This window comes from Equus quagga, chromosome 7 (assembly GCF_021613505.1).
Source record: "Equus quagga isolate Etosha38 chromosome 7, UCLA_HA_Equagga_1.0, whole genome shotgun sequence".
NCBI lineage: Eukaryota > Metazoa > Chordata > Mammalia > Perissodactyla > Equidae > Equus > Equus quagga.
In genome coordinates, this window is record NC_060273.1 from 112332547 (window position 1) to 112359913 (window position 27367).

Sequence of the window (27367 nt, forward strand, 5' to 3'; positions counted from 1 at the left end):
AAAAACCAAAGTGCAGGCCCCACGTCTGCACGGGACTGAAGCTATTACCAAAGACAGACCTTTGGGATAATACCAGTGGACCCGTCTCACAGACACTTATTTGCAATTGCTTACAATTTAAAAAGGAAAAAGTATAGTAGTGATATAGTTTAGAAAATCAGGGAGTCTGCGGGCAGGTGGTGCTACTTCTTGTCAGTAGCCATAAAGGACTTTGCACGAACATGCCCTCACTTTCTTCCGCTCCTGTGTTTCCCAGCTCTTCCAGCAGGTGTCACTATAATCACAGAACAAACATTCCACAGCATGGTAGGTAACTTTATTTTTCTAGCATAATAATTTAAAGTATTTACACACTGCACACTCACTGTTTTACACAGATACTTATTCATATACCTATGAGCCACATCTAAAGGTTTCTTTGCAAAGACTCGACACACGGCGGGGTGGGGCGGGGGGGACAGGGTTCCAAGCATAACAAAGGACAAAAAAATGTTGAGTCTTTTAAAGACAGCCATGTGGAGCATCTGTGAAAACCAGTGTTTTCCCCAAAGTTTTAAGCTCCCCTGGGAGACCTCTGAACAGCTACAGCCTATCCATGTGTTGATACTACCCAAAACTCTTCTGATTAAGGAAGATTTCAAGAACGAACATGTGCAAGTAGCATTTTCCCTAGAAAAGAAACAGGAGAAAACAAACCTGGCCCTTCTCTAAAGAAATACCTGTATTTCTGAAACAGTTATCTGTGGGGACTGTAAATGTTGTACAGGGACACTGACCATAACGGGAGAATAGCTAAATACACTGGTACTAATACTAGTGACATAGGATGCTTTTAAGCATCCTTCCTAGCTAAATGTTATGGCAAAACCACCCAATTTTCTCTTCCCAACTATTAGTAGTGGTGGTTGTTTTGCTCTCCCTGAAAAGGACAAAGGTATATTAATTATATACACTCTAAATCCAGATACGGTAGAAATTTCTACTATTGTTTTTAGTTCACTTTTATACTATTTGCACAAAAATAGTGGTTAGAAGTACCCTAAATATTTTTCCTCCTTCGTTCTACTTAATTACATAACGAAATTGCTAACTAACTATAGCTTCTGAACCCGGCACGTGGTTCCATAGAAGAAAAGCAGCCGCAGTTCAGAGCTGATGGCAGGCAGGTTCCTAGTCCAGTTTTGAGAAAGGATAACAGGTTTAGGTTTCAACTCTCTGGTATTGCATCTCTGTCGAATAAGAAGCAAGATGCCATCATGATTTTCCCAGACGGGCCAAGATTCTTCTCTTATATACCAGGAGGTAGAGGGGTTTGCCACCTCTACATGAACCCACAGCTCCATCCTGTGACTGGATGACGGATCAATTCACTAAGACATTGAACTTCACAAAACGACATCCTCTTTTCCCGCCAGTATGGGCCTCTGGCAGCACCACTAATCAATGGCACAAGACAAAAGGAAGAAATTCTGGCCAACTAAAACTAAGCACAATTTTGACGACTATGGTAGTCAAATTACTATGTTATCGAAAGTTCATTAACTTTTGTTCGCATTTACGTAAACTTGATTAAGGTAAAGTACAAACTGGATCACTTCTTCTGGGAACCAAACATTTACATTTTAGATAGAACAATATAAACCTACCTATCCTGGAGGTCACTTTCTCAGTTACCGTTGCCTTTTGTGGGTGATGGTTTCCTTTAGCAAGGGGGTGCCAACAATGGGATGGAAGAGGCAAGGAGATATTTTACTTTACAGGGATTTCACCAAGTTACGTGAGCAACTGACAAAATAATATTCACCTACAGAGGATAAGAGGCAGAGAATCTGATCAGAGAGAGCGAGCAACATGGCTCAGTGAGGATTAACCAGCACCCGGAGTTAGCCGCACGCTGAGTCAGGCCAGGGAGCCTTTCTGTCATTAACCCCTTCCATCGTGCATACAGACAGGCCAGAGACTGTGATGAAGATTCCGGTATGGAGGGGAAGGAAGAGCAGAAAACTCTGTGACGGGCTCTGGGCCTCAAGGTTGAAGAATCTAACAAACCCCCATACCTGGGTTCATAGGTGAGGCTGAGGGGGGCGTACTGAGGGTGAGGACAGGGAACAGTGTGTTTCTGGGCCCAAACAGCCAAAGAGGAGAAAGCTAAGAACATGACACAAATTATAGAGAGAAGAGCAAGCCATGATCACGAAATTTATGATTTTGTGTCTTATTTGTTCAATGCAGAATAGAGTTAAAAGAGGGAAAAACTAGTTTAAACAGGGACATGTGATGAGAAAAAGACCGAGAGCTACTTACTGGCGACTAGCAAAATGCCTGGTATTTATCTATGAAATTGCCATCACTGGCCCCTTCTGACCTATAAAAACAGCAGTTTCATATAGTTCAACCTAAAATACCACAAGTGCTCAGATCTAGCAATCCTAGTTAATAAGAACTGTAGTAATATTCTCCCTACTCTCTGATGAAGTGGCAGCTGTTAGAGTGGAGAGGGCTCCTTAGAGATCAGTGTTTAACAGAGCCCAAAGCACCTGTAAGGGGGAGTGAACTAGCCCTCCAAATCGAGGGAGGGCACAGGGGTAAGGACCCACCCCATCTGAAGGAACGAGGCAGCTCCATCAGGAGGTGCCAGTGAAAGCTGCCACCACGGCACGTCAGTAGCAACGGGAAAGGGTAGGAGGGGACAGCCAAGAACAGCTACAAACAACGTCACCGGTCATCTTCCAATGACACGCTGTGTATGACGTCTGTGTATATGTACTATACGTACTAACCAGGTACACACATAAATATTTAATATATAAAAAATAAAGTGCTTTCTAACAGGCCCCAGGCAGGGACATTATAAAACATTTCACAAAACTGCAAAACAAAATCGATACAATCAAAGAACACTACATCCAACGTACATGGAAACAGTCAAGCACAATATGTACAATCTGGTGGGTGTCCCAGGACCAACATCCTGTCATATACATGGTATATACATATATACTCTTTTACTCAATATATTATGACAATATATATTTTAAAATTTTGTTATAGACAAAAAAATAAAAAACAAAACAAAAGACAACCCCTACAAAAACACAATAAGGATCAAGCATGTGAGTCCTAGACTGACGGACAAACGGCTGCCTCCCCGGGGAGTCCCACGGCTGCTGCTTGGGAAAATGTGCCAGCGTTCCTTTCTTGGGTGCAGCGCCTCCACGTCCTCCAAGGCACTGTGGGCTGCGGCGGTGAAGTTAGCATCACCAGTGGTGAGCAGGTCAAAGACACAGGACTGGAAATAGATGTCCTTCACTGGCATCTTCTCGTGGCATTGAGCGTTGGCAGTCTCCAGTGTGTAGCCAGGCCAGGCCTGCGTCAAGGAGGTGCGGGGTAGGGTGTGCCCCAGGATGGCGGACACCTGGCCCTGCCCATCATCAATGCGCTCGCCCAGGGGGCAGCCGTTCACACACAGCTGCAGGTCCTGGCTTTCCTCGTAGGACATGGCCAGGTCTTCGGGCATGCGGATAGCGAGGGTCAGGTAGCGACCCAGCTGCCGCACAAACACCGTGGTTCCTATGTAGCGGGCGTGCATCTCCACGTAGCGGCCACTCTCCCTCTCCACGATACGCAGGCTCTTGGTGTCGCCGTCCCCACCACTGGTGCTGCCATCCACAAAGGCAGCTGGCAGGTCATCTGTCACAGCTTGGTATACTTTCTGATCTGTACACTCGCGGTGGGCTTTGAAGATGATCGTGATCTGTGGGAAGGAACACGTACAAAGTTTAACACGATGGGAGGGGAAGCGGACGGCGTCTCCTTCTGCAGCAAGAGCGCCCCTCCATTCTGGAGGCCACGGCTAGAGAGAGAATCTTCCAACTCAGCCCATTTACTACTGTCTCACAAAGGAGTGGCATCAATGTTAGGGAAAATAAAAAGTCCTCTGTATTTAGAAATTTTAACACAAATCCAGGGAATGCGCATCAGGAAAATTTTTTTTCTTTACTTTCCTAAGACAGAACAGTGTTGCTGTTGGAAAATCGGCAATTTTTACTGATAATTTATATCTTGTCTCTCTCCAAAAACAGATGAGCCATAGTACAGCCCTGAGGAAAAAAAAAATTCCTTTTGTTCCTGCACAAATTTTAAGGAGCTTAATTAACAATATACCTACCAGAGCTCTGATTTCTAAAAAGATTCTTCGTTGGATTATAAAACCATATCCCATGAGTCATCACTACGACTTACTTACTACCAGTGAGGGTCGAAGCAGAGAGTTGAGGAGGGGGCCACTCCAGCAACAGCCACCAATCGTGGGCCTCAGGAAAGATTTCTCCAAGTCTTTTAATCAAATGTTTCACATGACTGGCTAATCCCGGTGACAGGGAAGTCACTTGGCAAACAGAGCTCCCAAGCGCTGGCAGAGAATAAATACCCTAAACCTAGTTACAGCAAATGTTTTCCCCAAACAGCACCATGGCCCTTGAACTCCTCAGAAATTTCTTCCCCAGCCAACTCTCAATTCTCCAAATTAAGCAGACAATTCATGGAGAAAAAACTACTGATAATACAAAAGCTTCCCTTTAGTGAACCCGTTTTCTTTCCTTAACTAGAAGAACTACAAAAACCCTGAAGCTTCACACACCTTTGCCTCCAACATACTCAACATCTCTGGCACAAGTGGTGGAAGGAAGTTGACTACGAAGAGTCAGGGCCTTCTGGGTCACACAGGTGGGAAAATTGTCCCAAAGGAAAAAAAAAGACTACATTTCGAGATCTGTGTTATTGTCAGTAACTGAGGTAACAGCTTATTTTCCTTTCTTCTTGAAGAAGAAAAAAAGGATCAGGTGACTTCAGTCGAGGAGGAAGGTAGACAGGCCAAACGCTCTACAAATTACTCTGGATGACGGAAACCATCCACCTCCTGCAAGGGAACTAATCAAAACAATAGACCCTTGTGAAAAAGCCCAGCAAACGCCCTGCCCCCTCCCTGCCCCTCTCTCTACAAGCCGTCACCCCCACCCTCAAGTTTATGTCTGAAGTTTTTTTCCCCAACGCGGCCAGCATTTGCTCACATTATTTAATTCCACATGTTCCCACTGGTGTTACTTGACTGGAATTTTCCAGCCATTTCATTTTACTTCAGCCAGTTATAAAGCCAGATCTGAACCAGCTGCACTGTAGCAACTGGCTAAATTCATATCCGTTGTTTGCAGCTGCAACTAAGAGCCAGACAATGTACTATGAAAGCGCTTGGTTTTCTCCCTTCCTAATTATCCTGAGCCACAATTTAATTTCACTACCAGCCTTCTCACATTTCAACACCTTCTTAACAACCCTAAGGAGGTGTACCAGAGATGATTTCAGGAAATTTGTTGTGCATCCAACCATAGGACTTTCCAGAGTGAATGGGATTTGGAGCTAGATATCTAATGGGACTATAAAATAGATTTATTTGGTGGCTCTAAAGACAGTTTGACAAGGCTTTTTTAAGGCAAGCTAGGATTCCTTGGAAGTAAAAAGATTAATTCAAGTAAATTCTGCACCTGAAAGTTGAACATTTATACAGATGGCTAAAAAAGACTTAGTAACAGGCTTTTCATACAATCACTGTCCTCATTTTCAACCAGAACGTTCACTCAAAGATTAAACAAACTCTTCTACAACAGCTAAGCAATTTGTCTTTCTAGTCTAACAAACCTCAAATTTAAACCAACTTGGCATTATTTGCAGGAACTCAGTGCTTTTTTATCCACCTTAGGAAAAACAAGGAGGAATTAGTTTTGTTGGGACAACGAAGCAGAGAGATCCAATTCCAAACAAGTCTCCGAAAAGGCGAGTGAGGGTCGCCGTGAAGACGAGATCGTTCCCCACGTCTCACCAAATCTCTGCTGTTTTCATAAAGCTCACCAATTCCAGCTGAGGAGTCCAACCACTTGCAAATGACTGTCCTCTGCCACGTCTTGACACTACTAGTAACTCCCACAAATCTAGAAGACCACGGAAAACGCAGAGCTTGACCTCTGTACTAGTATCTATACTTACAGATTATTTCAGTTTACCTAACAGATTTTGCCTGTCTGTCCAATTTTCTAGGAGTGATTTTCTCTCTGAGACAATGAAGCTGATATTTCTCTCACTGCTTCTCTTTTGGGTGAAATAATTCTCATGGAGCATGGATAGAATTAGCCCTTGATTCAAAATGCTAAGGACGATGACTCCATCTCAAAGCATGACAGGAGTTTCCTGAGTGGTCTTCTGTAGTTTAAGCATGTACTGAAGCGGCATCTAGAGATAGAATCCATGTAAATGCAGAAAACACCGAGAACAGTTTCACATGACTTCGGTTTTATAACGCAATATCATTCCTTGTACTAGTTACAACACAAGCTCTTAAAGAGAGAGCACTCAACCATGAGGGCCAGAAATTCTTTTTCAGATTCTGTCTCCCTTTTCAGAAAAACAAAATTTATTCATTCTTCATAATTCTCACTTAAAAAAAATTCAAAATTAATTGGAACTTTTGTAAATTCCAAACATTTCAAATTTCCAACTAGCAGCTATCAGAGGGTAAAAACAGGATATTCAAAATTGTATTTTAAAGCTCTGGAACAGATAATTTAAAAATACCAGCTATGCTGCATACTCCCCTCCCCATGAACTGATCCATATGCTGTAATAACTCAATTTGGCACATCTGTTCTATGCCGCACCATTCATTATTGATGGATGGAATTTCTGTGCATTTAAAACATCAATGCCTTTTGTTAAACCTCCCCCACCCAGTCCCTCTCAACCCCCACCTCAGACAAACTACTCCAGTTCTCCTCATTCATTTTTAATGTTTCACTCTCTGAGATCTTTACCACCCACAAGGGCTATTAGGAAGAGAAAGATACAGCTACAAATCAACCCTTCCACGTGGAAAGGGCAATAAGGATTTAAGGTTTGCTGTGAAATATCAAAATTTAGAGACACCTGCTTCCCCTTTCCACCAGTAAAGAAAACACATTAAATGAAAACGAGGTGGTTAACAAAGAAAAAAACCCAGGCACCGCCTTGCCAACACACAGACACAGCTTCCCAGTCCGGACAGCCTTGCAAAGCGCTGCAGAGAGGTCTTCAAACAGCAGAATTCCCTCAGGACTGCACTTAACTATTCGTTCTCATTGTATTTTGGAAGAAACATTTATCGGCGTTTAATCAGGCCATTTGGCACTGCAAGTGCAGGATCTTACTGGAATCCTCAAATACCAGCACTGGACTTTTAGATGGAGGACCTCACAGCTTGTAACACTGGACCAGCAAACCAAACTGAAATACGCACAGAAATTATCTTGGAACACAGGGAAATTCAATTCTGATTATGTACCTGGTTAAAGTCCTGCCTGTGTTAAAGGAAGCTAAAAAAATTTTTATTTCATATAATTAGCGGATACATCTATTTCATCAGATCTTCTGGACGAAATGATAGGTTGAAGAACTAGGCGACTTTCAGGGAGAATAAGAGAACACCGTGCTCACGCCCCTTTTACTCTTGCACGGGTAAGTGCAGACAGCCTCTACACCCAGTCCTGCAGAGTGAGCACGCAAGACACCCCTCCCACAAGAGCACATGCCCCAAAGAGGAAAACCATGCGCACGCTCTATCTCCAGCTCTGAAAGTCTTCATCTTTACTTCTCAAAGTCCGTTTTTCTAAATGATGAGAAGTCAGAGCCTAGGAAGCTCTGAAGCACCAAAAAGAAGTCGAGGCCTTGCAGGCACCTTCCTTGGAGCGTCTTCCCTGGTCCCAACCCTGCCCTGCCAGTGTAACCGGAAGTGTGGCTCTCGGAAGCCGGAAGCGCGGACCACGCTGGAGCAGAGCTACCCACCGCGGCTTTGGTTACATAAGACTGGGGAGACCCATGTCTCTCTCCCCACTTTGTGCAGCAGGGGGAAAAAAGCATATTAGCTAGAATAATTTTCTGCCTAGAATAAATTTCTGTCTGAACAATTTCATAAAAAAAGCCACGAGAGTATTTATATGTACCATATTTAAGAAAAAATGTTGGGCTGGGAAATGATTCATGTCATTGATAATTTTCCTGAAAAATTAAGGGGAAAAACATCTGCTAGGAAGGTGTGAACTCCATGAACTGGAATGTAATTTTACAATCACTACTCAGTCTATATATCAAATATCTACCTACAGGAAGGCTGAACTTAAAGACCTACAAAAGCTCATTTTGTTAAATAATTTTATTGGGCTAGGACAAGATACTAACAGTAAGACAGTACATCTCTTTAAGAGGAAGGAGGCAGATTAAAAATCTTGCCCTAGATTCCTTTTAGGGCTTGATACGAGACTGTAAGAATCTACTGCCTTCAGAAGAGGTATCAAAATAGGTTTCTCTACCCTCCAGTTTTTTCCACCGGGCTCTGTTCTAGGAGTACTTACAGGATCCCAGAGAAATGGAATGGATCAGCCTTATTTATTCTTCAGTGTTGCCCTAGGTAATACATGCAGGAACAGGGGCTGCCTTGGCTGCTGCAGGGGTACTTGGCAGCAGATGGAGAAAGAAGAAACCAAACCAGAGGGGAAGGACACCCACAGCTGAGGCTGCTAGGGTGGTCCCGGGAGAAGCATGAGGCTCACTGGCTGGAAAGAGCACGCAAGAGTGAAAGGGAAGCAGGCCCAGGGATGACACATAAAAGGGACAGGCACAAAAATGCTGACTGCCAAAGAGTAATTTCTGTACACTTACAACTAGGAAGGCTGCAAGTATAAATAGGCTCAGAGACAGGGAAGTTGGCCAGCTTCCTTGTACAGACCAGAGCAACGCTGTGCTGAGTGTGAGGAGGAAAGGCCGCCAGTCCTTAAAGGCTTAGCCACTCCGAGAACTGCACAGGGAACTTCTTGTCTGTTTGTTTGTTGGGTTCAGACTATGCATTATGAGGAGGCCAGCAAAGGCAGGAACTCACCATGAAGTCAGGCCTGTCTGGACAGCATTACCAACCTAGGATGCCACTGTGCTTCAGACCGGAGCCTAAAAATATTGTGAAAGATGAGAGCCAGGGCCGGAGGCAGGAACTCTAGGGGCAGGAATCTGCACTGGCAGGTCTTGCCTTCAGTGATCTCCCTCCTCATGGCCGGAGGGGGCAGGGCCAGAGATCCAGAGGCCCTAGCAGGACCTGGGGCAAATGATCTGGGCCCAGGCTTAGCACAGCTGTTCCCCAAACCCATGGGAATTAGGCAATCACAGCCTCTTTGATCATTTTTCCGTTTTCGGAGGTGATTTAAAAAGTGAAAAGGCTTGCATGTCTTTCACAATACACTCACACTCTGTCACTTCTAGGTTCAATTTCAAGTCCCCAGGGCTACTGAAGGAAAAAAAAAGCCCACTCAGGAATGAGGTGGTTAGAGGTGGTGAACACATATTTCAAGAAGCCAGTTAACTGGAATGCTCCAAAACAATATCCTTCTGTCTTCATTTTCCTGAGGCAGGGAGGCGGGAAGACAGCAACACCACACAAGCACATGCGTGTACGTACGTGCATACTCACACACACCTTGAACTGGAAAAATTAAACCCTGACCTCCATTTCAGGAGCACGTGCAGAGCAGATGAGAAGTTAGTGTTCAAGTGCTGTCATATCAGTTCCCTCCACAGTACACAAGCGACGTTCTAACACTGGAAGAACCCCACCAGAATTAGCCAAAGTTCTTTTGGCTCCAACTCGTAAAATAACCAACAAAACAGGACATGAAGAACTCCTTTCTCCATAGACCTAAAGTTCTTTCTGGACCCAACATCGCCAGGTTTTCACTGCAAGGCTGTCCAGTTAAATTATCTATGTCGGAGGAGTGTTGTTGCTCCTGTTAGTTATCACTTAGTGACAAGTTGAGCAGTTCCAACAGTCCTTGAGTTACCCCACCCACGAGAACACAAAATGCAAAACAGTGGAAGAGCAAGTTCTACTGCGGTCAAAACAAATAAAGGCGAAATGGGTAAGGGAGCATTTTTCATCGTTCAACACTGTAGGTAACCCTTTTCACATGCCACATTCTGCACAGGCAGCAATTGTTTGGTTAGCATTAATGGAAGCCAACAAGTAAAGTACCAACTACCCAATGTTTCCTTCTCGCCCCTTCCTCTCAAAATGTTGACTCAAAGAAAATGTAACCGGGTGGAGAGAGACATTTGGAAACGTGACAGGAAAACAAGTTCTAACTCTCCACTGTGTATCAGACTTGGCCTCGTGCCTCTGGTTTAAAGTATGGAGGAGTGCAGATTTGTTTTAAAGCAGCAGAGGCCCACAGCACTCGCATGGAATCCCGCCTGGCTTGGGCAGGCGCTGGGTTAACTGCACTTACAAATGGGGGATGTGGAGGTCCCCTCCTCCTTCCAAACCACACCTGGGACAGAGGGAGTGGCACAGTTAGGGAGATTCAAAACGCAGGACTTAGAAGACACGCAGATACAAACTTTATACAGTTTTAGACGGTTTCTAATAGCATCTTCTGTCTCTTTACTCCAGAGAATAGAAAGGAAGATGGTAAAAGACTCATTTCCCAGAGTATCTGAATGTGCACAGACCATATAAGGGGTACTGTGTTTGGAAAGTACAGCACAAAGAGTAACCAAGGTAGGCCCATTCGTCTTACAAAATGATCTGTCACACTTTTAGATACATCATACAGCTAATAATTTCTCCTCCTGCTTTCTTTCCCCACATCCATTCGGAAATCCTTTCACCTCCAGGCAATCTGCTGAAACTATATGAAGCAACGGTGAGTAGTTCCTGGGCCTAAGACCTTATAATCCAGTACAAACAAGAGCTATGCAGGAAACAGAAAAGGACAAATGAGAACACCACCACCTGAAACTATAGCTTTTTTCTGCTCTTCTAAAAACTATTCTTTAATGTTTCAATATTATTTCTACAATAAACAAATTCAGGGGGGATAAGGATATCTAAGACATGCTTTCATGTGTTTTAAAGATGAGATGAAACTCTGATAGTCAAATTCTAGAGAGCCTTTTGACATTAAATCAAAGTCCAACAACCACTCAAAAGTAGCAGCCAGCGTTCCAGACCCTGCTAGGTCATCCGGGAGTGAGGAAGTGAGGGTGCAGGTGGGGGCCAGCTTGCCTATGCGAGGTGGAAAGGGAGACTGTGCCAAATACCAGGGGGAGGGGTGTCCCTGGGTAACTGCAGCCCATCCCCTGGCCCACTCTGCTGGCCCTTCCTGACACCTGGGACAACTTGCTAAGTAGCAGCACTTGGAACCAGCTTATGAATGCAGGCCACCAATGTTCTAAAAAGAAACCCTAAAAATGGCTTGGATTTTTTTTTTTTTTGAGGAAGATTAGCCCTGAGCTAACATCTGCTGCCAATCCTCCTCTTTTTGCTGAGGAAGACTGGCCCTGAGCTAACATCCATGCGGATCTTCCTCTACTTATATGTGGGACATCTACCACAGCATGGCTTGCTAAGCAGTGCCACGTCCGCACCCGGGATCTGAACCGGGGAACCCCAGGCCCCCAAAGCGGAAAGTGCAAACTTAACCACTGCGCCACGGGCCGGCCCCTAAAAATGGCTGGTTTTACACACAAACTCCACAATTCCCCACTGACTGCTGCAAATCTTAGTTACGGGCTTAGACTGAGGCAGAGATTGCCTTCACCTCTGCATCTCCCTCACACAGTAGGCCCTTTAATGCTTAGTGGTTCAAATGTAGCACAAAGTTAATTATACATTTTATCAGAGAAATGATTACACTGAGCAGGGAGCTGTAACTACAAACCTCTCTCCTATTCGGTTCCCCAGTATGCTTCAACCAGTCTTATAACTTTTCAGCATTTTTGCAAAACAAGAAGGACCATCACAAGAGGCAGATCTTAGAGAGATGGCAAGAATTATCTGCAACACAGATGATCACAACAATACAAAGACCAGTCTCAGATTTTAAGGATTAGTTACAATCCTCAAAGAATCTCTGGAAGGAAAAGGCCCTGTATGTTTAAAGAAAATACTGTGTCCCTTCCATAACACCACTGCATGCAAGAATGGTGTCCAGATATTCCAAACACAACCCTGCTGATGGGAGGATGAGCATCTTTCTCAGTCCACCGTGCAGCTCCCAGTTTCTCTGTAAAGACACTAGAAACATAACAGGCTACAAAAACTTGGCTACAAAACAAATGCACTAGGTCTGGGCTCAAGAGAGGTCAGACTTCCAAACCTTGATGCAGAGAGATGCTTAAAATGGCAGGTGAAAGTTTCTGCAATGCAGGCACACCTGGCTCTTATTTTGAGACCAGAAAATGATCGAGAACACTGGTTTACATGCCCATATTCTGTCTGGAACAACAGTTACATGCTAGGTGGCATCAGAAAGGAGGACTACCCAACTCATGCTCCAGCAGCCTATCGCAAACAGTGTTTCATCACGAGGGACCCTGGGTTATAGAGTTTGAGGAAGACAGTAAGCAAGAAAGAACCGAATGAACTAAGTCTCTCTATCTCTCTAGTCTCATCCACCCGTAGAAGTTTTCAGGAATTTCCCAGGAAGGAGCTAGAGTTTGAGAATTAGGATAATTATGGGCTTTAAAAACTATATAGATACCTGATGAGCAGGGCCTCTTCATGCTTTGGACAGGCGCTGAGTGCTACTGCCCGTGGGGTTACCAGGAGTTGACGGCCCATGGCAGCAGCAAGAACCACCGAGGCACCTGAGAGTGCCCCCTCACCTGGCCGACAGTCATCTGGCTTGTCAAGCACAAAGAACACATCTCCTTCCCGAATGCAAACTGCCTTAAGCTAAACCGCCTTCTCTCACTAAAGGGTGAAGCATGGAAAAATCTGAGGCAGAAAATCTACAAAAGGACTTGCTGTCATCCCCACTCTCCCCTCCTCCTTACAATTCTGTTTCACTGAAGCTGAGAATAAGGTAAGAAAGTTAGAGTGATGGAAAAGGACACAATTACATTAAAACAAAAGGAAAAATAATGCAAAGGTATTCAAATTACTTGTAAAGAATAATTTAAAAAATATTGCTATTGTGGGGCTGGCCCCGTGGCCGAGTGGTTAAGTTCACGCGCTCTGCTGCAGGCGGCCCAGTGTTTCATTGGTTCGAATCCTGGGCGCGGACATGGCACTGCTCATCAAACCACGCTGAGGCAGCGTCCCACATGCCACAACTAGAAGGACCCACAACGAAGAATGTACAACTATGTACCAGGGGGCTTTGGGGAGAAAAAGAAAAAATAAAATCTTTAAAAAAAAAATATTGCTATTGTTTAGGTGTGCAACAAATACATTCCTGACATTTTCTGGAAATGGAATCATTTTAAATGCACCTGAGAGACTGGCGATTTTAATATATGCTACTAGGAATACATTTGTAAAGTGCAGAATCCTTTCATAAAATAATTTATGACCGGAATCACCTTCTGTAATTATGGCATATACAAACCCTTACTGAGTCCTCTTAAACAGAGATCCACGGACACAGAGAATGAAGTAAACAGGAGTTGAGACGGAGGGGCTGGCAAAGAGAATGTGGAAAAGAAGGTTCAGAAGTCAAGCATTCCCACAGATGATCTGGTTTCTTTATCTGTGTGAGGCCCAGGAGAGCTACTGACGTGTCCTCTCTGGAGCCTCCATAGTGTGGGGCCGTGTCCTCCTCCCCAGACAAAAGCTGCTCTTCTTCCCTGCGTAGTCAGCTCTGCCAGTTCTAAGCCCGCCCCTCTCATCTCTCTGCCCCACTGCCTGCAGGCCCGAAGCTGCCTCTCACAACCAAAGGTGGGGAAGATGGCCCAGGGCTGATGTGGATCTCAGCAAGGTGTGTAGGTGGGCCAGAAACCCCTGCGGCTCCCGGGGTGGAGAGATGAAAAACCAGCCCTGGCCTCCCATTTAGGAGCAGACCTACCTGGCAAAGTGGCCAACCCTGCAGACTCCTCCAGAGACAGGGAGCCTGACAGGCTGGCAGGGGGCATAACAGAAACCCAGCTGCCCTGGGAAAGCATACCCACATACACCATGACCAACCGGAAAACCACTCTGTGCTCCCCAGGGGGAGAGGAAGTAGACAGGGGAGATGAAGCCACATGGTCCAGCACTGCAGGCCTCGGTGCCCTAAACTCATGGCTGGCCATGTGGAAAAAGGACAAGGCTCAGCTAATAAATGGCCCTGTGAGCACAGATGCCTTCATTTTCTTTCATTCTGTTGTTTAGAACTTTTTCCCAGGCTGTCTTTTTGTGACGAGGGAAAGGCTAGTACTTAAGGGCAGGCAGACTCGGAACGATAGGCTTGAAGACGGCTTGATCACGAAGCCAAGCTCCCAGGACTGAGTTGCTGTCTTAGGGACCTCACTGAGCAAAACACTCAGGTCTAGTCCTTTAGGCTCATTGCTGAAGGCAGAGATATGAATGAATGCTTAAATACAATTTCAGTATCACAGTTGGCCAGCCTCTATTATATCATTGGTCAGTCTTTAAATCTAGTGACATCGAGCAGATGGGTCATTAAAAAATGCTTCATCACAAGGATGATCCAGTATCTGCAATGGGTAATGCAAGGGTTAGCCAATAGCTCGTCTCTGTATATATAAAGGTCTCATTAAAGCCAGGACTCGTGCAAAAAAACTCTGAAAGGTTTTGTGTTTTTTTTAAAAAGTATTGCAGTAGACATCAAGAAAAAAATCACACCTTTTTTGGAACTTATTTCATACATATTTTGTGCCTCATATTGTTTTTATTTTTATTACCATCATTTTTTCATTGCTTAGACTTTTTTAAAGGTTTTATTTTGGCCCTGGGTAGAATGAAACTTCACTGCACAGTGTTAGGCCTGTGCTTGGTGTCACCAGCACAGGTCATATCAGCACTGAGATAGGCCCTCAAAAGTACCCTTCCAGATGCTTTAGGGGCTTTGGAGGGAGTCACAAAAAGAAGAAGGAAAAAACAACTACTAGAGGTTGTGAAGCTGTAGAGTAATTTGTTGCTGAACAGCATGGTCACCAGATGTGGGGACGTACTTTCCAACAGTGCAATTAAAGACCAAGCATTCTCATCGTTGGCTTGAATTTATGTCAGAGGACAACTTTCCCCACTCCTTTGTGAAATGGGTGAAACCTTTGATCCCTTCCACACTGAGGGGGAAAACAAAGTCGTTCTTTTCATTCATTTATTTGCTAAAAACTATGACAGATTCAACCACAATTGAAATGGAATGACCTAAACTACTTCATTGTCAAGTGTTCCATTTATATATTAATACTCATAAAGTAACTGGTTGTCCCCAAATATTTTCACCATCATTGTAGAAAGTATAGAATTTTGAAAGGCTGAATGACAAACAGAGTGACATGTGGTTGGATGGAAGACATGAAAAACAGAACTTTAGGCTTGTGAAAAGAACCACTATTTTCCCATGTACACAGCACTTACCAATCTCAACAGTGGAATTTGTAGGCTACCCTTGCAAGCCCTCAATTATCTGCGTCATCGATGAGGATTTTCTCCATTCCCAATGGAACCGCCTTGTTGAGTTTTCAGTGTTGTTTTCCCAGACTATTCCCAGGTTTTAAGCCCTACGACTGCAGCAATGATGGACTTTGGGCCATAGTTTGTCTTATAACTTCCTAATTGTATAACTGTATATCATAATTCACAGCAAATCTATATTTTAATATACAGACAGGAGAAATTCTTTGCATACTTATAAAAAGCAGAGGAAGAAAAGTTTGAGATGTAGGACTCGGAAAGGCAAGCTGGGGCTTACATTGGGAGTTGAAGTGTAAACATTTTTGAGTTTCCCCTAAGATGTCTAGACCAATGTAACAGTCCTCTTTGTTCACAGTGACGACTTCTAATCTTAGATTTGTCACACCCCTGGGTGTCTCCAGAAATCTCCGGAGGTGTTGTAAAATTCCCTCCACAAAATGCCAAGCAAAATAATTTAAATTCACTTACAAAATACACCACACATGTTTGGAGGCAAGGGAGGGTGTCCCGGAATCAAAAGAACAGTCAGAAGTATTACAAAAGCTTGATCCTTGTCAATTATATTTCAGTTTAAACCAATTTATGAACAGATAAAATAAGGAAAATTAAGCAGACGAGATCGCCTGTATGTGTGATTCTGTGGTGTGGGAGACAAGGAAAGAGCCGGTTACCCGGGACACGATTTTTGTGGAAAACCCTTTTTTGACCTCTGTATTCACTAACGCCTGAATCAGCGCTGACTGGCAACTGGAAACCCAGTTCACAGCTCCTCTCCATCTACTTGCACGAAGACACTGGCGCCTTCACGCTGGCTTAGAGGATCTCCATTCAGCATTAGTTTCTTTAAAACCAACCAACCAACCAAACAAGAGCCACAGACGCTGGCAGCTACGTAGGGTTAGCTTAACTTAACTCTGTCAGCTTTTCCCCCAGGTTCTGACTTAAATTGTTATCTTGAGATTACATGGGGGTTATACATCAGTGCTCTGCAATGTCCGATTCTTCACTTCCTTGGTCACCCCTGGTTTAGTAACTAAAACATCACTGTGGGTCTGCCATTGGGAAGCTAGCTTACAGCCACTACATTTTACTATAGCTTCCAAATTTCCAAGAAAACATGCTTCCTGATGGGTTACTGCCCCAGGCTTCACAGCTTTCTTTACTCAGAACACCCACTGCAGCCATCTGATAAATCTGAATGTGGCTTTCTTCAAGAAGTCACATATATACGCACTCAAAAAAGACATCACTGAAAAAAAGCACACATTTTTTTCATTAAACAAGGCCTGCCTTTCCCCTAGAGAACTCAATTTCACTATTTACTTTTTATTTTTCATATCATTGTCTACTTACATTTCGACCCCCATTTTACATAAGCTCTAGAATTCCAGAGAGAAATTCCTTACTAAATAATTTTCATTTAATCCTTCATCAACCCTGTTAACTGCTTGCCAAGAACACCAAAAAAAAGTTCCTCTTAAACCAGGGCTTTTGTAACACACTTCAAAAGTTGTCTGAAGAATCAAACACCTGAAAGTTATAAGTAAGAAGAAGGAAAAGACTATACTTGCCTTATTTGTAGCAGTGGCACTGGATCCAGAGACCACGGGCACATTCGTCACTTGAACTGAAAGATAGTTATTGTCTATGAGTGGCCAGGCCCCTTCCACTTTGCACGTCTGGAAGTGATCCTTGAAAGTTCTAAGGTGAGGATCTCCAAACAAGCCACAAAAAAGGTAATTGGGAGGGGTCTGGTCCCCTCCCCTGTGTTCTCTGGCTCCTGTGTGGCTGTGATAGTTACAAGGATCGTGGGTCACTTCGGGGTTGGTAGAGGATGTGGGTCCATCCTTGGAACAGTTCCTCTGGCTCATGAGGTCACTGATACCCAACACAGCAGAATGGTATACCAGGTTGCCACGGCAGGCTTTTGAAGTTCGCTGGGTGCAGCCAGCATAGGCACGCAGGGCCTTGCAAAACTCAGAGTCAAAGCCGTCAATGGCAGAGTTCAGGTGTGAAGTCAGGGACACAAAGTCCGTGGTACATTTCTGGATTCGACATTGGGCTGGCTGTTGGCAGTCACCTATGGGAAGGGAGATAAGACCAGACATTTTTTACACGCTTCATAACTTCCTGAGCTACATGGGAAAATGACATTCTCCTCTTGGGACTGTGTGTTCTATTTCATATACTCCTATTTTAAGAAGGCGTTCAGAAATCTGGGTGTCTTGCGCTCTCACAAATTCAGCTAGTGGGAGAGAAAGTGCATGCCGTCAATTAACTTAAAACTTTAAAGCATGGGCCACTGTGAGTGAATATGAGTCTAGTCCAGCATTCTTAGGTTAAAATGACAAGGGAATGGTAAGTGAAGTATTTTATGAACTTTGCCATCGTGTATAGATTTTTGAGAAAGATTCCTTTGCTCTAAGGCCAACCCAAAGATGCAAACTTCATTTTGACCTTGAAAACTGCATAAGTCATTTGCTTTGGAAGACAATGTGCACCAAACCAGGATTAAAGCTGCCACGCCTGGGTAGGGGGAAACTCCTAATTTAGAGGATGATTAGTTAAAACACCTTTACCCTATGGCCATAGGGTAAGACTACAGGGAAAAAGGCAGGTACTAAGTTATTCTGCATTTCCCAAGAAATGTTATAAACAAATCGTATATAAACTGACACAGAGTGGTTTCTACAGAGTATAAATGTTCTCTTAAAAAATAAAGTGATTTATGTGACCAAGCTATGTATTCACTTCTCCCTTAACCTCCAGCTCCCCAGGATCCCAGCTCCCCAGCTGTTCACCAGTAAAAAGCAGACAGCACTGAAATCAAGCCGTAGAGACAGATGAGTCCACCAACTATGTTTTTTCAGAAACAGAACAAGAGAATTATAGGACACAGAATTCTTAGAGTATACATAAACTACCTTTTCCCTTAAATCATCAATTCATATAAACTTGCTGATTTAAGCAAAGCTAAAATGAAGTAATGAAAAACCAAGTATACTGCCCTACTATTTCAAGTCAATTTTCAATGATGTTTTGCCATTAGCTTCTCACATGGAAATTTATGAAACCTCTCAAAGCACAAAAAACACAAGAGCTGCCAACACTAGGTCAGTCGTGTGTCAATCAGTTTAATATCCTGTTTCATAAAGTGGGAACACCAGAATTATCGAAAAGAAAAATACTTTATCATCCACCCCAAATTTTATAGAAATGAAGTATAACATATATCTGTGTTACTTAAACATTCTTTATAGGTCTCTGAACTATGGAGGAAGTCTCCATCTCTTCAAGTCTTCAGTTCCTCATATGAGAAAGGAGAAGCTTGTTCTAAAATGAACTTTGTGATCTTTTCCAGGCATAAAATATATAATTCGTATCCTGGGGTGGGGGAGAGATCAGAGTTGGTAAAATATTATTAAATATATAATTATTTCAAGATGTGGGCATAACAAACTTCAGGATAATATCAAGATTTAGGACCTCATCTGATGCAGACTTGAAACTAACCCTAATATCATCTTAGAAAGATACTGTAATCTTTTCAGTAGTAGAGTGCATTTAAATTCAAATTAAATGGCCTGTAGTCTCTGTTTCTGGCTTCAGTTGGGAAGAAAAGGGAAGGAGATGACAACCTTTCAAGACACCTCCTCCACCATTTTTAAATTTCAAAGACCAAAAGGGAAAAATGTTGTAGTCTATTCACTTTAACCTGAGTAAAAGAGAAGATTAAAATCTTTTAATATTTTAGAGCTATGGATTTACAGCTATCACTAAACCGCACTTTAAAAAATCACGCAAACATCTTCATGTGTTAGGCCTACTTTAGACCTGCTCATTCCAAAGTTGACAAAAGCAGCTTGATATTATAGAATTCCGTTCTCCAAAGTAGATCAAGTCATTTTCAACTATATTTACTCAAAAAAAAGCAAAAATGAAAACAAAAAACCAATCAACAACCCCCAAAGACATTAAAACCACTTTATAGATGGGAAAATCAAGACCAAGGGACCCCAAGGCCTTGTCCTGGCTGCACCGGAAACAGCGAGTGTGAAGCCCAGACATGGTGCCATTTTCCTCCCACCACACGTCACAGCTCCCTCAGATTCCCGACTCTCACAACACTTGACAGCTTAAAAAAGGACACATATTGCATCATTTTTTTTCTTTATAAATCAGATTCACAGCAAGCAGAAAGCAAGGAAATAAAAACTGGGCCAAGATCACTGAGGGGTGAACAGCTTTTAGACTACAAATAAATGACAGCACAAGAACTTTCCGCTAAACTTGCACTGCCTATTTGTTCTTTTTATGGTCTATAAAATCTGTCCAAGCATACCTTTACTTATAATTATTTCAAATAGTCATAAAATATCAAAAGTAAGAACAGCATGGAAATGCAGATGCCACTGTTCGGAAGGCAAGAGATGCAAGATTTAGATAGATTCCCAGCTCCTTTTTTGTAGCAGGTAGGTGCTGATTCCTGTGAGAAATCTCACATCGAACAGAACTCCTTGGGTTCCTTTGTTTTGGCTGAGGTCTCTAACAGCGTTTTCGAATGGAGATGCTGGGAGGGAGTAGGGCTAAGTACCAGAGAGAAAGTGCATTTGGGTCAGCAGTTTCAGCCCCATGGCAGGCTCCTGAATAATGACTAATTTGCAACATACACCTAGAAATATCTAGGCTTCATGAATTTATAACGACAACGCACACTCTGCCTGTTACAGGCAGTAAAGCAAGCCTCCTGTCAAAATGCCAAGACAATGCAGAGCAGAAACAATCTCAAAGACCGTAGCCAAGAAGCCATGAAGGGTATGAGTAAGCAAGTAACTCCCATACTGGATCTCCACTCAGGAATTGCAGAGGTTTGCTTAAGGGGAAAAAGAAGTGAATAAAAGTATTCTTCATTTCCCAAGGGCAGAATTCAAAATCTGCAGATACCGATCTCTCCCTTTTTCCAGGCAGATCATCTATGATCAATGTGATAATATTTCCATTGCAGTTACTGAAAGTGTTAAAGGATCTGTGGGTCTAGAGCTTTCCTTAATGATTCAGACAGAAAGACCTCACCATTCAAGACAGCTTCCTCCACGCCAGGACTGCATGTGTGAATTTGCAGCACAATCACTAGTTTCTAATAAAAGAAACGGGATATGCAGAAGCTGAATGAAGTGAAATGTGGAGCCATATGGGGTGCTGAGGCAAGTTGTATGGATCCAGGCATAAAACATATGGCAGCCCATCTTGCAAAGAGCACTGGGCTGGGCTCCCTGCTCTGAGGAGGAAGCAGCCTGCATTTCCACGGCACTACTCTTCAAAGCAATCTCTCAAAAGGAGCCCCCTTTTCTAGAACCAGATTAATTGCTCCACGTCAACAAGATGTCCACACATACCACTCAGCACAGCCACTCTGGGTAGAATCTAAGGGTGACTTGAGTGAGGGCACATTAACATACTGAGAGGAATTTCATATTCCAAGTTCTTCAACTCTTGAACTAAAGCATCTTAATTTCCTAAATCTTGAAGCCAACTTCTTAGGTCTTCTTCATGCACTGGCAAAGAAATCTTCAAGGACCACATTCCAATCCTGTCATAGGACCGTATGGCAACCAAGGAGAACAATATCCAAGCAGTCAAGAGGCACACAGTCCTGCCTAGCACTTCAACTTCCCTTCAAGAAACCCACGCTTTGACATTATGGACACACATTTTTCACACAGAACACTCCAGAACACATTTTTTGACACATCATGAAAAAACTTCTCTGTAAGCAGACTGACATTATTTTCTAAGGTTCTGAAGTCACTAATTTAAACCCTTAATCATCGTAAAACTTGCAATTACACTCTTTATTAAGACTTCAGTCTGTTTCCCCCAAGTGACAGTGTTAAAAAGCAGCTGTTACAACACAATGCAAAGTTACGCAAAGTAAATTAAGTCGTCTCCTCAAATGCCACATTTTTTTTTTCCATTACTTAAAAAGACCTCCCGGATTTTTAGCACGGCTGGTATGACTTAATAAATAAATAAAAATTACTCCGCACAGTTGGGTGGCATTAAAGTTCAGGCTTCTCCAGAGCGTTGTGACTGCTGTCGCACAAACACAGGACAGAAGGATCTCGAAGGAAAACTGATCTAATGCTCTAGTGGTCCTCAAACTAAAAGATAATTTATCTTCCAGTTTGGCATTAAAAAAGTTCCTTGTCTAGACAAACTCCTAGAAGTGGTACTTATTTGTAAAGAGCGTCCTAGATTTTCCCCCCAGCTTTACTGAGGTGCAACTGACACAATATCGTGTTAACGAAACGATTTTAAAAAGAAAAATAAGTGTCACATGCTAGAAAGGTCATCAGCAGGCTCACTCCTGCTAAGCACAACTTCCTCGCTGCTGCTGCCAGGGCGGAAGCGCCGACCTCAGAGAACCGCACGAGATCTGTCAACCCTCTTGGACCCCGAAAACCCGCGGCGAGCCACAAAGCACGGGTTTTTCCAAAGAGCTTGAAAGCTGAATTAAAAGCAGCTTTCGCAAACACGAAAGAAATTCCTGTCTAAGGAAGTTGAAGTGACTTCGAGATTAACCCCCAGGTTTTCAAACTCGGGTGAAAATCTTTCCATCTGGTGCGCTTTCTTCGCCTCGCCGCCCCCCACTCCGGAGCAGCAGCACAAGGCTCCTTGTCTGCCCTCCGCGGCGGCGGGGGAAACCCGATCCCGGCCTGACTCGCAGTAAACACCAGCGCGGAGCAGGAAAGCAGCCGGAGCCCCGGCTCGGCGCGCAGCCCCCGCCCGCGAACCCTTTGATAAGTGGCTGCTGGAGGGGAGACAGATCTACCAACGGTCCGGGCCCGGGCGGGGAGGCGGAGGCAGAAACGGGAAGGCCGCTCCCTGCGCCCGGGGCGCGCCGCCCGCTCGGCGGCTGTGTTCCTGCCGCCGCGCCGCGCGCCCGACGACGGGGCAGGGCAGGGGCTCGGGAGGCCTTCCCGCCGCGCCGCGCCGCCCTTCCGCCCCAGCGAGCGCCCTGGGCACGGGGTTGTTCGGGAACAAAGCCCTGGGCCCGGGGCTGGCTCCCCGCGCGCGCGCCTCGTACCTGCGTGGAGCAGCCCGAGGCTGAGCAGCAGCAGCAGCAGCGCCAGGGGCGGCGGGCAGAGCCGGGGACGGCGGCGCTGCTCAGCCCCGGCGGCGGCGGCGGAGGCGGCGGCGGCACAGGAAGGTGCTGCTCTCAAGCCCATGCCCGTCCATGCAGATCTCGTGGGCTCCGGCGAGGGCGGCGGCGCGGGCGCCGTGGCGGATCCGGGGCCGTGGCTGCGGCATGGGCCGGGGGACGCGCCTCGTTTCCTCTTCTTCCTCCTTCAGGCCCGCGTCGGGGACGGGCCGCCGCCACCGCCGCAGCGAGCAGCGCGCCGCGGGCGGAGCGAGTCGGCGGCGGCGGCAACGGGGCGCAGCGGCATCGCGGCGGCCGGAGGCGGCGGGCGGGGGCAGAGGGGGCGGGAGAGAAGACACAAAGACGGTAAGCGAGTACCGAGCCCGGCCCCCAGCGCGCGGGCGCCCGGGCCCCGGCCAGCGTGGGCTCAGCGGGCGTGGAGCGCGGGCGTGGACCGACAGGAGACGCGCCCAGCCCCAGCGAGCAGCCGCCGGCAGCCCGGAGATCTGTGTGCGGCGGCCCCCGCGGTCAATCAATCTCAGCCCCGCACTGCCGCCCCGCCCGCCCTACACCCGCCAATCTGCGTGGTCCCCACCCCGGCCGAGCCCCTCCCTCTAGCCCCATTGGCTGCGAGCGCGGGCCCGCTGGGCCCAGCCCACCAATCGCAGGGCCCTAAGCTCCCGAGCCCTGCGCCTCCTCCCGCCCTCAGCCTGCTCAGAGTAATTCGAGTTCCGCGTCCGCCCGCTGCAAGTCCTGTCCGCCGCGCCCGGCCCAGCCTCCCTCCCGCTCCCTCCTCTTCTCTACCCTCCACCTCCTTCCGCGATTTACTGTTTCCTCGCTCCCAACAGAAACAGGCGACGGCAACCCTCTTGCCGGCGTTACAAAGGAACCGGCCTTTGACTTCTCTTCAAATTAATATGATTGAGTTCTACTTCTCTCCGAGGTTTTTTCTTTCTTTCTTTCTTTTTTTTTTAAATCAACCCCACCCAGTTCCTCAAGCTCCGGCTCCGGCTCCTTGGAGGAAGCGGGCGCTTTTACCGAGCGCCGTGCGGCAGGTCCCTTCGCAGCCAATCACATCTGCGGAACCGCGTTCCGAGCCTTGGCGGCGGTTGGGTAAAGCTAGCACCCAGCCGCGTTGGAAATCGGAAGGTGACCCGCGGTCCGGACAGATCGGATGGGCTGGGAAGGTACCCGCCTGCTCCGGGCGGAATTCGCTGGCAGCTGTGCTAGGCTCCGATGTTCTTGTTCCTTTGACATCTCCCTTCCTGAAAGCAGCGGGGAGGGGTCTGAGAGTGGGCGAACTTCAACGTGTTCGGTTACAGTGTAATTAGATTAATGAGAATAGTGAGTTTTTAATGCAGTGTAGGGTAATTATGCCATGATTTGTTGTTGCCCAGTGGCTTTTCCACAAATTTTCAGAGTCTATTAGATTAATTCAATGGCAGGTCAGTTTCTACTTTTGTGATTGGATGGATCCAAAAATGAGGAAAACACCCCGACTGCCTGCTACAAAAGAGGTTGCCAAGTGAAGACATAGGAAGGCGTGCTGTGAGGTTGATGATAGGTTCCAATTTGTTATCAGTAGGTGTGAAGTGGTATCTAATCTCAAGAATGGCCTCAAAGGCTGGGAGCCACGTCCTACTGCCCTCGCCTTTGCTGATCCCCAGACGGCTCAGGGCTGCCATTTTAAATTCACTTATATCCAAATTGCAGTTTGCAAGTCTACCCCTACATTACTCAGAATTTCTAATTAGGAATCTCGTATTAACCACGGACACGTTAATATTCCACATGTTACAATGTGCTAATCAATCAATGGACCAGGATAATTGAGGGCAAATCTTCGATCACTCCAGTTTACTCATTACACACATTATGAATTGTACAAACCACTAGGTCCCTAATGAGGGATGCCTATCTATTTTTACTGTGATTTTTCATTACTTACTTATTACATACTAGGATGACTCAAGTTGTAAACACACCTTCACTGCCCAAGATATAATCCAAGCCTTGTGTACATCCATAATGTGCTTAATAATAGCTTCAGAGTTGCCTGGAGAAATGACTTTTTAGGGGGAGTTATCTGATATGATTTTTAGATAGTACTGTGGAGTAAATATATTAGACCAAAAATTGACTCTCTTAAAATTACTACATAGAACCAATGAAATAAAGTTAATTAAATACTGGTAAACATCTTTCAAAAAGTAATCAAATGTGACCAGTGGTTTTCAAAATATTTTGCTAACAAAGACTAACAGTAAGATGTTTCTTTTTCCATAACTTAAGATTTAATTCGACCCCTCTGCAAGAAGCATCCCTCTTTATTTACCATACTTCAAAACACATAACCAAGAGCTAAGGATCAAATTCAGTTTGGTTTAGGTCTTTTCGCTACTGACTTTCTAGGATTCTTCCTCCTCTTCTACCCTCCATATCCTGTTCCTTTAGTATACGGGTGTTCCACATTTTCTTATCAATAGAGGGCGACCTCGAGTCACTGCAAATCCTGGTGTGGTGAAATGAGACTGTTCTTTAGAGGAAAAACTTCATTTCTTCTAAGGTGCTTTATTGCTCCTCTGCTGTAAAATTTGACAAGCTCAAGATTTATAAGCCTAACAATTCACTTTTTATTGCTGCATAAGTGTTCAGCCGGCTAGAGGAAAATGTTAATTTTCACAATTAAACCGCAAGGAGGTACCTATTCTCAAGACACTAGGTCAGTTGACACACTCGCCGGGTAAATTCGGACTGTTAGGGAGATCCCAAATCGGCTTGGAAGGCAAGAGGGTGGTGAATGGTCGCTTATAGCGCACCCACTCTTCCAGCTCCTATCCTGCAAGTTAGGAGGATTTTGAGACTCTACAAAGAAAAATCTGTGGTGGGAGCTAGAACATAAACATAAAACCTATGACTTACAAAAGTTTTACATTTTAATCAGAAGAAAAATCGTGAAGTGACAGCTTGCACAACTCATAAATCCACCCGGTTTCTTGCCACTGTTACTCTTTCTCCCTTCGTCTTTGTTTTCAGGAAGGAAAGATGAGACCAGAACAGTACAATTAAGGAACCCAGCAAAGTACCCCATGGTATGAACGTGCAAGTGGAGAGAATTAAAACACATGCCAGCCACATTCATGGATTCTAAACAAGATGCGGTTTCTTTTCCTGAACCTATACATGCTGTCTTAACTGCTCCCCTGTCCATTTCCAGAAATCTAACACGAGGGTCTCTGCTTAACAGATCACCTGGGGCAGAGGAGCCAGTAATCAGACCCAGGGTTGCGATTTGTGCAATCTATTCTGGAGTAAGGGCTCCGCCGCTGCCCCCCAGTCCACCGTGGAGGCAAAGCAGGGGCTGAAACAGCCCGGAGTCCAACAGCCCAGCAGCAAGCAGCTCGTGGATTGTACTTACATCATTCTTAACCCTTCCGCTCCTGGAGGGGGCTTGGCGGGATCAGGGGGCCCCCGAGCTCCGGAACACGCAGGACCTGGGTATAAGAGAAGAGCCCCAGAGCCCGGCGTGAGCGCCGCGCCCCCGGAAGGAGAGGACCCGGGCGTGCGTGGGGCTCATCGCCCGAGCGTCCACAGCGGGCCCCCGAGATCCCCCCGGGCTCCGCCGCGGTTCGCACCGCTCAAAGCGGCAGGTGCAAAAAGCATTTGGGAGCCGCTTGCCAGCGCGCGGAGGTAATGCGCTTCCTGTCCATTTATCTCAGGAAACCAGTGCAGCCTTCCCTTCGAAACAAAATTAACCTCTCATTAGCCAGCCACTCACTCTCGAGAAGGCCTTAAAAGCTTTACCAGCTCGCTAATGTATTTAGGCTTTTCTTCCAGGCAAACGCAGCCGCGGCCGTGACTGCCATCAGCCCCGGGGGTTCCTCTGGGCTCCCCTGGGAGCCATCGGCTTACCTCCCCCAGACTCAAGTCTCGGAAACTCTGGCCAACCGGGATCCCAGTTTGTAGAACAGAGCAGACCTGACACCCCTGAACAGACTTCATGCCAGATGCAACTCAAACAAGTTCCCACCAATTTCATGAGCGCCCCTTATATCAAAACCTCAGCTCCCCGTCCTTGAGGAACAGGGAAGGATACCGGGCAGGAACTTCGGCGGCCAGCTGTCCCGGGGTCGTGGGCGCTGACTGCCCTCTGGAGCAGAAGCCCTGTCCGCAGCGGGGGCGGAAAGCACTGATCAGGGGCATGGGGGTGCTGTAAACCAGGATCCAGCCGATCCCAGGAGTGGAGAATCAAACGTGGTGCTAGGTCTGCAAGTGGCAAAAAGGGGCCTTTCGGAGCGCTGGGGTTTTCTCACCTTGGCCCCCCGCCGCCCTGAGGCTGGCAGATTTATACCACACAGGTGGAAGGAGACCTAAACAAAACAGTCCCGGCCGCTGCCTGCCGCTCGCCCCCCACGTCCCTCTGGCCCACCGCAAACTTCAACAAAATAAACAACTCACCACAGGCATTCCCTTGTCTGCAGCGCGACGCTTGCCAGCTGGGAAAATAAGCCGCAAGCCACGCGGCCGGCGCGCAGAGGGAGGGCAGCGCGGCGCCCGCCTCTGTCCCCCGGGTGGGGGCAGCGGTACCGGGGACAGGAACGAGGCTCCGCCTCGGGGGCCGCTCTCCTGGCGCCCCGGCTGCCGAGTGAGCGCGGGGCGCGGGGCTGCGCCCTTCCAGCCAGCGAGATCTCCGCCACCTAGGGGAGGGGGCGGGGAGGCAAACCCCTGAGTTCCCTCCT

At 46.0% G+C, this 27367-nt stretch overlaps 1 protein-coding gene across 1 annotated transcript; it reads right to left on the reverse strand.

Moving 5' to 3' along the window:
- Positions 1 to 294: 294 nt before the first annotated feature.
- Positions 295 to 27367, reverse strand: RGMB (repulsive guidance molecule BMP co-receptor b). The gene is made up of 5 exons (XM_046666157.1): positions 27087 to 27367; positions 26047 to 26122; positions 22575 to 22834; positions 17059 to 17567; positions 295 to 3754 (listed from the first exon to the last, which is right to left on the reverse strand). Exons 2-5 carry the CDS (start codon positions 26049 to 26051, stop codon positions 3086 to 3088), a joined length of 1443 nt encoding a protein of 480 aa, XP_046522113.1. The 5' UTR covers positions 26052 to 26122; positions 27087 to 27367; the 3' UTR covers positions 295 to 3085.

Bases quoted from the DNA above. Each gene is read 5' to 3' on its own strand.
- RGMB (XM_046666157.1), bottom strand. The intron at 17,568-22,574 runs GTACGAGGCGCG...CCCTTCCCATAG, and splicing joins CCTCGGGCTGCTCCACGCAG to GTGACTGCCAACAGCCAGCC. The intron at 3,755-17,058 runs GCAAGTATAGTC...TCCTTCCCACAG, and splicing joins GTGCCACTGCTACAAATAAG to ATCACGATCATCTTCAAAGC.